This window comes from Notothenia rossii, assembly GCF_949606895.1.
Source record: "Notothenia rossii genome assembly, chromosome: 2".
Lineage (NCBI taxonomy): Eukaryota > Metazoa > Chordata > Actinopteri > Perciformes > Nototheniidae > Notothenia > Notothenia rossii.
This window is the reverse complement of record NC_136904.1, coordinates 75,915,396-75,929,609: the sequence shown is the minus strand read 5'-3', so window position 1 is coordinate 75,929,609 and position 14,214 is coordinate 75,915,396. Positions and strand designations below refer to the sequence as shown.

General features: G+C 42.7%; 1 protein-coding gene across 2 annotated transcripts; it reads right to left on the bottom strand.

Moving 5' to 3' along the window:
* Positions 1–539: 539 nt before the first annotated feature.
* On the bottom strand, positions 540–14,010 carry akap17a (A kinase (PRKA) anchor protein 17A). 2 transcript variants are annotated; one of them, XM_079664972.1, is made up of 7 exons: positions 13,803–14,010; positions 12,054–12,403; positions 11,475–11,693; positions 10,926–11,138; positions 4,587–4,735; positions 4,115–4,355; positions 540–2,494 (listed from the first exon to the last, which is right to left on the bottom strand). In XM_079664972.1, the coding sequence occupies exons 2-7, from the start codon at positions 12,390–12,392 to the stop codon at positions 1,580–1,582; spliced, it is 2,076 nt and encodes a 691-aa protein (XP_079521098.1). In that variant the 5' UTR covers positions 12,393–12,403; positions 13,803–14,010; the 3' UTR covers positions 540–1,579. The 2 variants fall into 2 exon arrangements, with proteins under 2 accessions (XP_079521098.1, XP_079521099.1); XM_079664973.1 differs by lacking the exon at positions 12,054–12,403 and having other exon boundaries at positions 13,803–14,009.
* Positions 14,011–14,214: the final 204 nt, after the last annotated feature.

The window sequence follows — 14,214 nt, the reverse complement described above, 5'->3', positions numbered from 1 at the left end:
ACCTCTGGGGGGGGGGGGGGGGGGGGGGAAACAGTGATTTAAAAAATATGTGCTCTCCATCTCTTCTCCATATGGCCTAATTGCACCTACACTGAGAGACTAATGGTGGCTTCAGACCTACAGTAATGACACAGATGGCCATGTCACAGGCCTTGATGAGATTACACAGACGCTAATCAGATGGAGTATTAATTATTCATTCACAGTTCATTAAACTAGCAATGTAGACAGCAGAAAGATACACCAGCTGGAGTTGTGGAAGTTGTCACCATGTTCCTTCAGGAATGTAGTTTGTATAGAGATAAGATCTGTTGTGACAGTTTTAAAGTACAAAGTTACAGGCAGAAATCTCAAATTTTCTTTTGACTTTAATATTAACAATGTGTATGCAACGCATGCTCTAGTTTAGATCATGAGAACATAGTACACATAACGAGAGGGCTTTGCAATGTCGAGTAACAATGTCAATGTAGCAGCGTCAACAAAACTGTTGGGACTTTCCACCCCAGAGCTGAAATATAGCAAAGAACGGTGTATGATTCAGATTCAAAGGCTTTAATGTCAGCTAAAGTGTAGAAATGGCAATGAAAAGTCCAGAGCTCCTCCAACATTGCAACATAGTTATACAAGACATAAAACAATACAAATAACACCAAAAGAATGGCTAAATAAATGTATCCAGCGCTACATTGTGAAGTTAAAAGAAGGAGTTACATCCTTAATTTGGTTGCGTAATCATATCACATTTATTATATTAACCCTCACACATTAAAACATATAAAATGAAACTAAAAGAAATCAGTCTTTGAGCTGCTCACCAGCAACACAGACAATACTCAAGCAGTACTCCAAGACATATTTCAGGCAGCTAACACATCATGACACATGACTGCAGGTCAGCGTAAACATCGATGAACATTTGTTATGGTCTGGGGAAACTTCACATTTGAAGGAGCAGCAGCCTGTAGTCCACGTTAAAGTCTTCCACAACTATGGCAGCAACGAGGTCTGAAAGTGTGTGTGTATTTTCGTAAGTAATATGTGGAGAAACTGACCGAACCACATCAAAATAAGGAACACAATTTGTTCTCTGGACTTGTTACTTCCTCGAAATCAATTATATTCATGCACTTGCTCGCAGAAAATGGAGGTCAGACTGGCGTTCAATCTACATATGCAGCGGGCTAACGATATTAGCCTTTAATTAAAAAAATGTATTTCCAATGCTCGACAAAATAAATATTGATATGTTTATAATGTTTCCCTACATTTTAATTAACTTCTATATTATGTATAATGCTTTTAAGAGTCCAAATGTTGATAAAATGCATTTCAAGCTTTACAAAGAATACTTTTTTAGAAACCAAATAGTAAATGTGGTGTTTCATGTATAAAATATGAAGAAAATAAAAAAGGTAAAAGCATTTCCGTGGAATCCACTTCACCAATTGACATGGCTTACATTTACACGGTATACTCAAATTATGTTGTTTTTTTTAAAATGTGTTTTTTTGTTCAGCTTGAACTTCAGCCAAGAATAAATCAATGAACACTGATAATATTAACACTGACAGCAGGACTAGCAGCGCCTGGAGCAGGTCCTGTCTCTGCTGTTGCTGTGTCTCTTGTATCTGTTATGGCTGTGGCTCCTCCTATCTCTGCTCCTGTTGCTGGCCTTGGAGCTGCCTCTGCTGTATCTACGGTGCCTGTGGCTCTTGCCCCTGCTGTAGCTCCTCCCACTGCTGCTGCGGCTCCTGTCCCGGCTGGAGCTGGTGCTCCTGCTGCTGTGGCTGCGCTTCCTGCTGCCGTGGCGACTGACGCTCCTCCTGTGCCGACTGGAGCTCTTCTTGTGACGACTGGAGCTCCTCCTCCTCCTCCTCCTCCTCCTGCTGCTGCTGCTGCTGTGGCTCCGCCTCCTCCGGCCCCGGCTGTTGGAGCTCTTCTCTCTGTGGGGGCGCTCACGGCCCTTCGCTTGTTCCCTACCGTGCTTGCTCCCCACCACCTCCTCCTTTCTTCTCTCTCCTTCTTTCTTCCTGTCCTCCCCTCCCCTCCTCTCTTCTGCGGCTCTTTTCTTCCCTGAAACGTGTGAATGGACACTCGATTTGGACCCCTGCTTTTCTTTGCTCTCGCCGGCCTTCACTCCATACACCCTGCTCAGGACCCCCAGCATCACATCATCGCCGCGGGGATCAGAGGCCTCCTCGCTGGTCACAGGGCCCGCCTCCTCCTGCGTGAGAGGAGATCTTGAGCTTTTCCCGCTGCCCTTCTTCATCATGTTGCAGACCAGTCTCTCCCTCAGCTCCTTCTCACGCCGCTGGAGTTCCAGGGCTCGGTCCTTCTCCACCTCCACCCTCCGCAGCTCCTCCTCCTGCTTGCGTCGGAGGGCCTCTAGCTGATGAAGACGCGTGAGTTCCTCCTTCTGCCGAGCCTGCTCTTTCCGTTCCTGCTCCTCCCGCTCGGCCCGCTCTTTCTCCTGCTCCTGCTGCTTCAGGGCCTGGAGAGGTGGAGGAAACCACAATGAGATGAAAGACACTATTCAAATAAAAAACTAAATTGTCAGCAGAAATCCAGATGTAGGTTGGACACAAAGGGACAAAGCACCGCTCTAAACTACTCTACATGTTACATCCTCCAATTGTCATACACAAGTAATTTTCTGCAAAGCACACAATCTCTAATTGTTATAATGTTCTACTATTGTGAAATCTAGTTACTAAAACCAGCTAGTGGCAACGAATCACACGTTGTATCTAAATTGTTTATTCGGACATCAACACAAGTGAATTCTTGGCCGTGAGCAGAAACATCTTTAAATGTCGTCTTCATATTTAACTGACAAATATGAGAGTAGAGTCAATTGTCAGCTTAAGGGAACCAGCCTTGGCGTCAATAGCACTCTTTAATGAAATACTCAAAAAGAAAAGTTGCACTCAGCGTTTCTGAATATGCATGAGGCCTAGTGAGGTTTCAAACACTAAATCTTAACCTACTAGAGCTTCACATTTGGTTCAAATTAAGTTAAAAAAACGACCAGACGATTAAAGAATCACATTTGTAGACATTAACCTAGGTATTGGTATGAGTACACATCCGTATAGCTCTGTATGTATGCGTGTGTATATTCAGAGGTGTATTGTGTGCAGGGCTCTCGACTAACTTTTTTCACCATCCTCCCGGAACCGTCCCGAAATACAATCTAAGCCATCCCGAAATTAATGTGGGCCGTCCCGAATTTAAAATATTAGTTTTTCTACATTATCATTAGTTAAAATCATTCAAAGTGACCTTTAACATAAATAAAACATAATTCAAATCATTAGATGATAATTCATCAAACTTTTTACTTGATTAAATCAGTCAATCACATGAACAAAGGCCAAATATATTTAAACAAACACACAAGCGAGAAAATTACACAACACAACACTCTGTCCTGAAGACAGAACCCAGAGTAACCACTAACCAGGAGGACAGTCTGTAACACAGTCAGGAGACCTTTACAAACTGCCCCCCCCCCCCTCCCCCCTCGCACACAGACGGGAGAGAGAGATCTCGTCTGGATTGGAAAGCTTGAAAATACATCATAGACGCATGTTGTAGTCTTATTGCATATTAGAAACGGTGTTGTCGAAACTACAACTGCGATATAATGTTTATGTAGCAATAATACATATGACATATATTTTTTAAATGTCTCCAGTACCGATAAAAAGTCAGATAACGTCGGAGCTTAACGTTACGTTATATTGCTAAGGACTAAATACGATGGAGGGTTCTCATCTCAGCCTTATTACCCATAGGGGATGAAGAGGAGTAAGTAAATAAAGAGGCCGGCGCTCCAGGGTCTGGTTCTGTGTGTGTGTGTATTTCACAGGTTGCTAAATGTTTTGTGTGTTTATGTTGACAAGGAGGTTTAATAACTGTGTGCTACACAAAACGTGCAGTCGGTTTCATTTTCATCGCCGTTTGTAGTACTGTTAGCAGGGTATTTTTATTTTAACTCTCGTCCCAAATTCATCCCCAAATGATTTTTTATCCTCCCCGACACCATTTTCTTCGGCCCCGGTACGATGGGACGTCCTTAAGCTCGAGCCCTGATTGTGCCATGCCGTACCTTGGCCCTGGCCAGCAGCTCAGCGATGAGCCGGATGGACTCCAGGTTGCGCTGAGCCAGCAGCAGCCTCCTCTCCTCCATGGCGATCTTCATCTGCAGCTTCTTCTGCTCCTCTTCCTGCTGCCGCCTCACCTTCTTCATGTTCTTCTTCTCTTCCTTCTCCCGCAGCTTCTGATCTCGCTTTCGTATCCTCTCTTCCTTTCTCCTCTCCTTCTCCTCCTCTTCGTGTTCCTTCTGTTTCCTGTAAAAATATGAAGTGAACATCTGTGATCTCTGGTAACTGTCTGCTATGTGGTCAAACAGTGGAAATGCATCGTCACTTCCCTTGGTACAGTGAGATTCAAAGCACCAAAAAACAGATTGAGTATAGTTTGGTTTCAGAGAATGCACAAACATTCGCTGGCCTAAATCACAGAGTTACATCACTTTTCCGTGTTGTGCAATATAAGCTTGTTTTTGTCTTCCGTCATACCTCTCCTCATCCTTACGCCGCTCCTCCTCTTCCTTCTCGCGTCGTTTCTGCTCCTCTCTCTGCCTCTCCAGCTCCTGTAACTTCAGCCTCTCCAGGCCCCTCCTCTTCAGGGTCAACTCACTCAGGTGCTTGTTGGTGTCAAAGGCCACCTGAGGAACACACATAGATAAGGATTAGCAAAAAGGTTAATTTTATTCATCAGTAAGTGAAACAACATGTACATTTTCTAAGAATCACTTTTTATTCTAAGAAAACTCCACTATGTGCTACAATGTTTTATTGTAGTTTTAATAACGTTGCTGTAACGTGTCTGTGTTTTGCTTTGGTCATCCCAGACAGTGAAGCAAAATCTAATTTAGTATTGTAGAGAATGGGAATAATAAATGTATTTGAGTAACTCTGATAATCCACATTTTACAGCTTGATGATGTAATGTTAAATTACACAATGACAGTGCTTTGGTTAAAACAGACTTATACAATACTGATCATCAGGCATGGAGAGTCATCGTTGTTTTAAATAAAAGTAAGATAAAGCCCTTCATGTTTTGGCAAAAGCTGTTTACCCTAATTTAGATTTCACAGTGAAGCGTTATGCTGTGGATTAAGAGACCTGGCTCTCCCCACCCTCATTATCCTTGAAATGATGACGAGGCTTAGATTTTCATTCCACTAAAAGGTCTTAAAGCTGCTATGCGTCTCCCTGAACATCACAATCTAATTGCTGAAATCTGCCTATATGCAATATCACTGCAGCATTAACAATTCACTCATGGCCAAAACAGAGGTATGTGGAAGTCTGATAGGCCTCCGTGGGTCATTCAGACCAAGAATAGCATTGTGTTATAAGAACTTAATCAAAATGGACATTGTTTATGTTACAAAGTAATCTCCCGTCACCAAGTGTGTTTGTATGTCTCAGTGTTGTAGTCAAGTCACCAATTCACGAGTCCAATTCACGAGTCCAATTCACGAGTCCAATTCTCGAGTCACCACTCTTCGAGTCCAAGTCCGAGTCACCCAAGGAGTGTCCGAGTCGAGTCCGAGTCATCATTACCTGTGTCCGAGTCCAAGTCCCCCAAGGAGTGTCCGAGTCGAGTCCGAGTCATCATTACCTCTGTTCGAGTCCAAGTCCGAGTCACGCAAGAAGAGTCCAAGTCAAGTTCGAGTCACAAGTCTTCATGTACCGTATTTTCCGGACTATAAGTCGCACTTTTTTTCCTAGTTTGGCTGGTCCTGCGACTTATAGTCAGGAGCGACGTATATATGTTTTAAATGTCAATTCATGCTGACTGACATGAACCGTCTACAGCCACCAGAGGGCGCTCTAGGCTTGTGACAACTATATGCTGCCCCTGTACCACCGAAAAAAATAACATTAACATTAAAAGAAAAGAAAGACTGAACAAAATCGAAATGCCTCCAAAAAGAAAATCGTATGCTGCAGATTACAAACTGCAGGTTGTGAAATATGCATCCGAAAACGGCAATAGAGCAGCAGAGAGAAAGTTTGGAGTCAACGAGAAACTTGTGAGAGACTGGAGAAAAGCAGAGGTTGCTCTTGCCGCCATGAAAAAAACAAAAAAAGCGAATCGCGGGCTGAGGGCGAGATGGCCAGAGCTGGAGGAACGACTATATAGATGGGTTTTAGAGCAACGTGCTGCCGGGAGAGGCATGTCAACGGTGCATGTACGTCTCCACGCCCTGGCAGTTGCCAAAGACATGAATATAAACGACTTCAGAGGCGGGCCGTCCTGGTGTTACCGTTTCATGCAACGGAACCGGCTCTCTATCAGAGCACGGACAACTGTATGTCAGAAACTGCCAGCAGATTTTCAGGCCAAGATCGACAGTTTCCGTGAGTTTGTTGCAAAGCAGGTGACTGAACACAACGTGTCACCGGATCACATTATAAACATGGATGAAGTCCCCCTCACGTTTGACATCCCCATGGGCCGAAGTGTCGCAGAGAAAGGGCAGAAAAGTGTGAATATAGTGACAACTGGTCATGAGAAATCACACTTCACCGTGGTGCTTGCATGTTGTGGAGACGGATCGAAATTACCACCGATGGTCATTTTCAAGCGCAAAACCATGCCAAAAGACGACTTCCCCCCCACAATTGCCGTGGCCGTGAATGAGAAAGGATGGATGGATACAGAAATGATGAATGTTTGGCTTACAAAGTGCTACACTAAGCGTCCCGACGGCTTCTTTAAAACACGCAAAGCCCTGCTTGTGATGGACAGTATGCGAGCGCACATAACGCAACTGTTCAAAGATAAAATAAAAGCTTGCAACTCCATACCTGTCATCATCCCTGGAGGCTTAACAAAAGTACTCCAGCCACTCGACATCTCCGTGAACCGGAGCTTCAAGGCTGTCTTGCGTCGCCTGTGGGAGGAGTGGATGGTGGATGGAGAGCACAGCTTCACGGCAACGGGAAGGATGCGCCATGCAACTTTCCAGCAAGTCCTTGGATGGATCGACAAAGCATGGACTTCTGTGACAACCGAAACCATACTGTCCGGATTCAGAAAGGCTGGGATAACGGGAAATAATGCTGCGTCTGACGACAGCCCCGCAGAAGAGGAGACAGTGCTTCGTCTTCCTCCGGAGTTGGCGGAGTTGTTCCGCAGCGACACCGAGAATGAAGAATTCAATGGATTCAGTGAAGTGGAATGAGATCGGGAGCTTCGTTAACTTGCTTACCGAGACTTGGCTCGTCGTGTTAATTTAGCCTCTTTTTTTCAGCCTCCCAGCGATGTTCCTTATGCTATTGTGTAGCTGAATAACTGTACATATGTTACGTTAACATACCGGACATTCAGCCTGTTCTGTGTTAAATTAACTGAATAACTGTTTGTGTTAAATTACCGGTAACATACCGGACATTCAGCCTGTTCTGTGTTAAATTAACTGAATAACCGTTTGTGTTAAATTGTTAAGTGTGAAATAAATGTCTGAATAAATGCGAATTCATACTTTTTGACAAGAACTGTCTACAGCCGTGAGAGTGCGCTCTCGGCTTGTGACAACTATATGCTGCTCCTGTACCACTGAAAAAAACGAAGAAGAGAGCGGACGGTTCTTCCGGGTTAGCTGCTTGTTAGCCATCTGTTGTTAGCCGTCTTGTTAGCTTGTTAGCCGTCTGTTGTTAGCCCGCCGTCTTGTGTCCGGTGCGGCGCAGGGTCCACCCCTACCAGCCCAGCGGCCGAATGCTCAGTGGGTGCGTCCGAGATGCCCCGTCTGTCCCAGCAGTCCTCCGTCGGAGCGCGTCAAGGGGTAGAAGCATGCCACCCTAGCCCGACTCGCAGAGCCAGCCTCCAGGTAGAAGGTATGTGTTGCGTTAACATACCGGACCTGTGTAGTTAATAACTTCCCTTTCCAGTTTACTGTAAATGTCTGTTATTGGCTTGGATTTGAAAATAAATATCTGAATAAATACGACTTATAGTCCGGTGCGACCTATATACGTTTTTTTCCTCTTCACGACGCATTTATTGGCTGATGCGACTTATACTCAGGAGCGACTTATAGTCCGGAAAATACGGTATTCATCTTCGTGGATATATGTGTTGAAATGTAGCTGCTTCTCTACAGGACTGTCTCAGAAAATTAGAATATTGTGATAAAGTTCTTTATTTTCTGTAATGCAATTAAAAAAACAAAAATGTCATACATTCTGGATTCATTACAAATCAACTGAAATATTGCAAGCTTATATTATTTTAATATTGCTGATTATGGCATACAGCTTAAGAAAACTCAAATATCCTATCTCTAAATATTAGAATATCATGAAAAAGTATACTAGTAGGGTGTTCAACGAATCACTTGAATCGTCTAATTAACTCGAAACACCTGCAAGGGTTTCCTGAGCCTTGAAAAACACTCAGCTTGGTTCAGTAAACTAAATCACAAGTATGGGGAAGACTGCTGATCTGACTGCTGTCCAGAGGACCGTCATTGACACCCTCCATCAGGAGGGTAAGACACAAAAAGAAATTTCTCAAAGAGCAAGCTGTTCACAGAGTGCAGTTTCAAAGCACATCCACAAAAAGTCTGTTGGAAGGGGGAAATGTGGCAGGAAACGCTGCACAACCAAGAGAGATGACCGCAGCCTTAACAGCATTGTGAAGAAGAGTCGCTTCCAGAATTTGGGGGAGCTTCAAAGACAGTGGACTGAAGCTGGAGTCCAGGTATCAAAAGTCACTGTTCACAGACGTGTCCGGGAAATGGGCTACAATAGCCGTATTCCCATGGTCAAGCCACTTCTGAACTCAAGACAACGGAAGAGGCGTCTGACTTGGGCTAAGGAAAAGAAGCACTGGACAGTTGCACAGTGGTCCAAAGTCCTCTTTTCAGACGAAAGCAAGTTTTGTATTTCATTTGGAAGTCAAGGCGCCAGAGTCTGGAGAAAGGCTGGAGAGGAGCAAAATCCAAGTTGCTTGAAATCCAGTGTGAAGTTCCCACAGTCAGCGATGGTTTGGGGAGCCATGTCAGCTGCTGGTGTTGGTCCACTGTGTTTCATCAAGCCCAGAGTAAATGCAGCTGTGTACCAAGAGATTTTAGAGCACTACATGCTTCCGTCTGCTGAAAAGCTCTATGGAGATGAGGAATTCATTTTCCAGCATGATCTGGCACCTGCCCACAGTGCCAAAACCACCAGTAACTGGTGTACTGACCATGGCATTACTGTCCTCGATTGGCCTGCAAATTCCCCTGACCTGAACCCCATAGAGAATATGTGGGGTATTGTGAAGAAGAAGCTGAAAGACACCAGACCCAACAATGCTAATGAGCTAAAGGCCGCTATTGAAGCATCCTGGGCATCCATAACACCTCAGCAATGCCACAGGCTGATTGCCTCCATGCCACGCCGCATTGATGCAGTAATCCGTGCAAAAGGATTCCCAACCAAGTACTGAGTGCATTAATGGACATTTTCAAATGTTTGATTGTGTTTTGCTGTTATAAATCTTTTTTTTTTACTTGGTCTGAGGAACTATTCTAATTTTTTGAGATAGGATTTTTGAGTTTTCTTAAGCTGTATGCCATAATCAGCAATATTAAAATAATAAAAGGCTTGCAATATTTCAGTTGATTTGTAATGAATCCAGAATGTATGACATTTTTGTTTTTTTAAATTGCATTACAGAAAATAAAGAACTTTATCACAATATTCTAATTTTCTGAGACAGTCCTGTATATTGCTTTTATCCTGTCATGTTATATTAATCTGTCTATTGAACTGCTGTGAAGCGAGTTTGGCTACAATTCTTGTAATAGGTGCTATACAAATATAAAGCTTATTACTAATATTAATATTATTATTATTGTAAATGACCTTTAATATGTCTAACTATATTTAAAATGAGTTCCCTTTTAGAGAAGTGATTATATTTGTATGCCAATATTTTCCTATGGTAAAGTTTTCGTTTTGCACTTTTATTTTGATAGTAATAAGATCGGGACTCTTATTTTGAAGGAACTTTTACCGGTTAAATCGGTTTACTAATAAAGATTTAGCCCCAGAAAGCATATGGCTACTTAGCATGCAAAATGACGTAATTCTGCATGTTAAGTAGCCATGTGCTTTCGTGTTATTGGCTGAATCTTTATTTATTGATTAGATCACGTTACTCGTTTAGTTAATGATAGTGTTCAAGACAGCCATGTCTGAACTCGATCCTTAGAGTAATGTGTTACGGAGCCTTCTCTTCAATATTGTTTCCACATGACGAGCATTTTGCGCTGCTCTTTTCCAATGTGGAAGCAGAATGTGTGAAAGCATACAGCAGGATGCGGGGTGTGTCTCTAGACTGGAATAGCGGGGCCCAATACGTGAACTCGCCTCACAAGTGCACACGCCAGGATAGAGGACATCAGACTCCAGAGAAAAGTTGCTCGAGTCCGAGTCCAAGTCAGAGCGTCAATGTACAAGTCGAGTCCGAGTCATCGTGGGGGGGGGGAATTCACGAGTCCGAGTCCAAGTCAGCGTACGCGAGAATTCACGAGTCCAAGTCCGAGTCGCGTCAATCAGTGCGCGAGTCCGAGTCGAGTCACGAAAATCGGCACTACTCGAGTACTCCATCTCTGGTATGTCTGACCAACAAACTAACCCTTCAAGTTTTCCCATTTGCTTCATGGAGGACATAATATAAGTTTTAGATATAGATATATTTAATCAAGCTTCATTTTGTGCACATGGTCACGAAGCTCAGTAAGCATTTAAGGTATGATATATTGACCATCTCAAAACTGCAAAAGTAAATAACCATCCTTTTCTGCATAATGTTCTTGTACAGTACTTAACAACCAGGAGAGCCTGCAGTACCTTGATGTTGCAGGCCACGGCCTTCCCATCATCTCCTTTCAGCATCAGCTTCATGCTGCGCAGGGTGTCCATGGCCTTGGTGAAGCCCCCGTACTCCTGGTACTGGACATAAGCCTCAAAGTTCAGATGACCCCCGAAACTGAACGTGTTGAAGTTCTTGTCCAGCATCTCTTCCCTGTACGGGTCCAGCATGGGGATATCTACATTCCGCACCTAGAATCAAAAAGTGGCATATTGGTCAAATCAAATATGTTATTTTTGGTTCAACCTCTAAATATTGATGATGCAACAATATAAAACACATGACGTTTACTGATTTGGTCAGTATTCTCAATCAAATATGTTCAGTAACTCTATCCTTTACATGTACTGTATGTGAATAAAGCTATCTATAATGAGTTATATTATTTCAGTCAAACAAATCCCCAAGAACTTTTTTCCATGAAGCCTAGCGGAACAGCTCCTTATTTCAAGAAAACAAATAACAACATGTAGATTTCAATGTTCAGGTTAAGTTCCTGTTCAACATAGAACCAGAACATTTCCCACCTTGCCAAATGTCTCAAAGACCGCAATGAGGACCTCTTCAGAGGGCCGGTCTGGGAACGGGCTGTCCTTCTTGCTAAACCATCGGCAAGGAATTCCCTCCATGTGGATGGTGTCAGGCCTCTCCCCCGGCAGAGTCTCATTCATGTCCTTTGCATCGCGGAAGAAGGAGTCCCAGTCGTGACGTGTAGGGAAGTCCACTTTGTTCTCTACTGCACGAACCTGAGGAAAGAGGGAGGGGAGGGTCAATATACAGTTTATTAGGAACAATTAAATATATCTGAAAACCTCCTTGCGATGGATTATATTTTAGTTGAAGCCGTTTTTGAGAGGAATTGATTACATTTTATGGGCATTTTGGTGATAATGCCGAGAAGTACTTCTTATATTTAGTCATTGATATAAATGACGTGGGCAAAAATATAAAAAACATCTGTCGGTACAATAAAATGTAACTCAAATGCGCCAAATCTGCAGCCATCAAAATATCAAAGTAAGTACCGGGAACAGACGCTGGGATCAGCAACATAACCAGCAAAGCTTCAAGATAGGCTTTGTGGTCAACACTAATGTCAGCCTTACCTTCAATACATCAGTAAATCCACTCAGTTTGATGCTCTTTCCATCTAAGCGGGACAACAGGCTCTTGACCACTGTCCTGTTTTCCACCTCGCCCTCAAAGCGGATGAAGTCCATGGTGCTCTTGGAGATCCGCAGAGCTGAAAACTGCTCTGGAGCTACCATGGCCTTCACCCTCTCCATCACCTCCCAGTTGGAGATGCTCTTGCCTGGCAGCTTGAGCTGGGGCAGTGCCACACTGACGGTCATTTTAGCAATGGGCTTGAGGTACAGGTTGTACTCAGAGGAGAGGCACACTGCCTCTGTAGTGTCATGGACAATAGTGGTCATTGTGGCCGACATAGTGGAGAAAGCTGCAGGAAGATGGAGAGACAGTGAATACTGTTAGCTCATCATAGATGCTCTTGAAATAATCATAAATGACTGAACTATTTTTAGTTTATTCACGTAACAAACTAAATCAAGCGAGACAGTGATTTGAAATGTAAAAATGACGGTTCACAGACTAGTTGATACTAATACAATAACAGAGTGCTTTCCAAACAAAACTCCATTCAAAAAATCTATGTTTATCGGCAAACACACAGGTGGTTATTTTAATTTTATTTAGGTACACATCTAAGTCAGAATGCAGCGCTTAAATGTCATATTAGGCATTTAGTTTACAATAAATGTCTTTGTATACAGAGGTTAACATATTGTTAGGGTAGATAATCACAGTTCTTTATAGTGTTGTCACGATACCAACATTTTGGTTTCGATACCGATAACAAGTCAAGAATTGCGATTCCGATTCTTTTTCGATACTTTTCTTAAAAAAAGGGAAACATTCTTAAATGTAATTATTGTGCTTTATTTCACACCAGAACCATAACCATAACACAAACGTTTAAACAATGAGAACAATACATTAAATAAATGACTAGAATTTGTATTAAATACAATTAAGCATCATCTATAAACACCTTTTTTTTTTCCGCTTCTGCCGTCTTTTTTGTCAAAAAGCCGAGGCGCAGCCGCAGTTGCACTCCCACTTGCAGCTCGTTTTCTCACATGCTCTGGCAGCTAGCACGTGCACGAGAGAGGGGAGGACCTTAGAGCGTGCTGAACACACACGGCTCTTATTAAAACGGCGCTTTCTCACCGGAGTACTTTTCCCCGTCATTCTTAAAGTACCGATAATAATGAAACGGAGGAATCGTAACGTTTTTAACGGCAGGGTATCGCGGTACCTTTCAAGTATCGGTACACCGTGCAACACTAGTTATTTATGTCAGTTATCTTAAGTGATTTGCCTGATCAAATCGTCACGTTTTAAAACAACTGTTTAGCTAACATTAAAACCTGTATAAATATACAGTATGTGCCTAAAACGTAACTAACATGTTATGTGGCTAGGATAGTTACTAACAGCAATAGTGGTGTTAGCTCATGTCAATCTTAGGGAAATATTCTTTGTTTGAACCACTGTGAACGCAACACAAACGCTGGTTGTATGCTAACATGTAAAGGCTGTAAGCTAACTGTCGCTAGCGTTATGCTACATCCCACAGGGAGACACACAATATACTAGCTTAGTTAGCTGCCGTTAATAATAACAATGTATTGACCATGTTGGACAAGAGATAAACAAATAGCCAAGTGAAACTTGAAGAGGTTAATAGAAAACCAACTTAAATGTGTGTTATTTCTAGCTAACGTTATTTGCAGGCGAGTTAGCTTACAGTCATAAGTAACTATCCACACAATTACCTTTTGAACAACGCCGGAGAGCGTCAGTTATGAAAGTAGGTTTCACCGCCTCTTGCCCAACATCCGTCAGCTTTAAGGCTAAAAACAAAAACGTACTGATTTCGTAATGTAAAAGACTGTTCTATAATACATCCATGGAATAATCATAGACAAACTACATGCCACTTCCGTATGCAGTAAACTTTGACCCTACAAAGAAACAACGACTATCAGCATCATAGTGGAGCTTGTTCAGAACAGCGACTCCATGTGGAACATGTGCAAAGTACACATCAGGGAAATAATATATGGCAATAAAATTGAATATTATTGATAAAATCATGACAATGTGTTGCATCAAAGTTAATCCGTTTAATTGAAATCACCTGTGTTTATGGTGTGTAAAAAATGGGTAACAATGCATTGCATGACT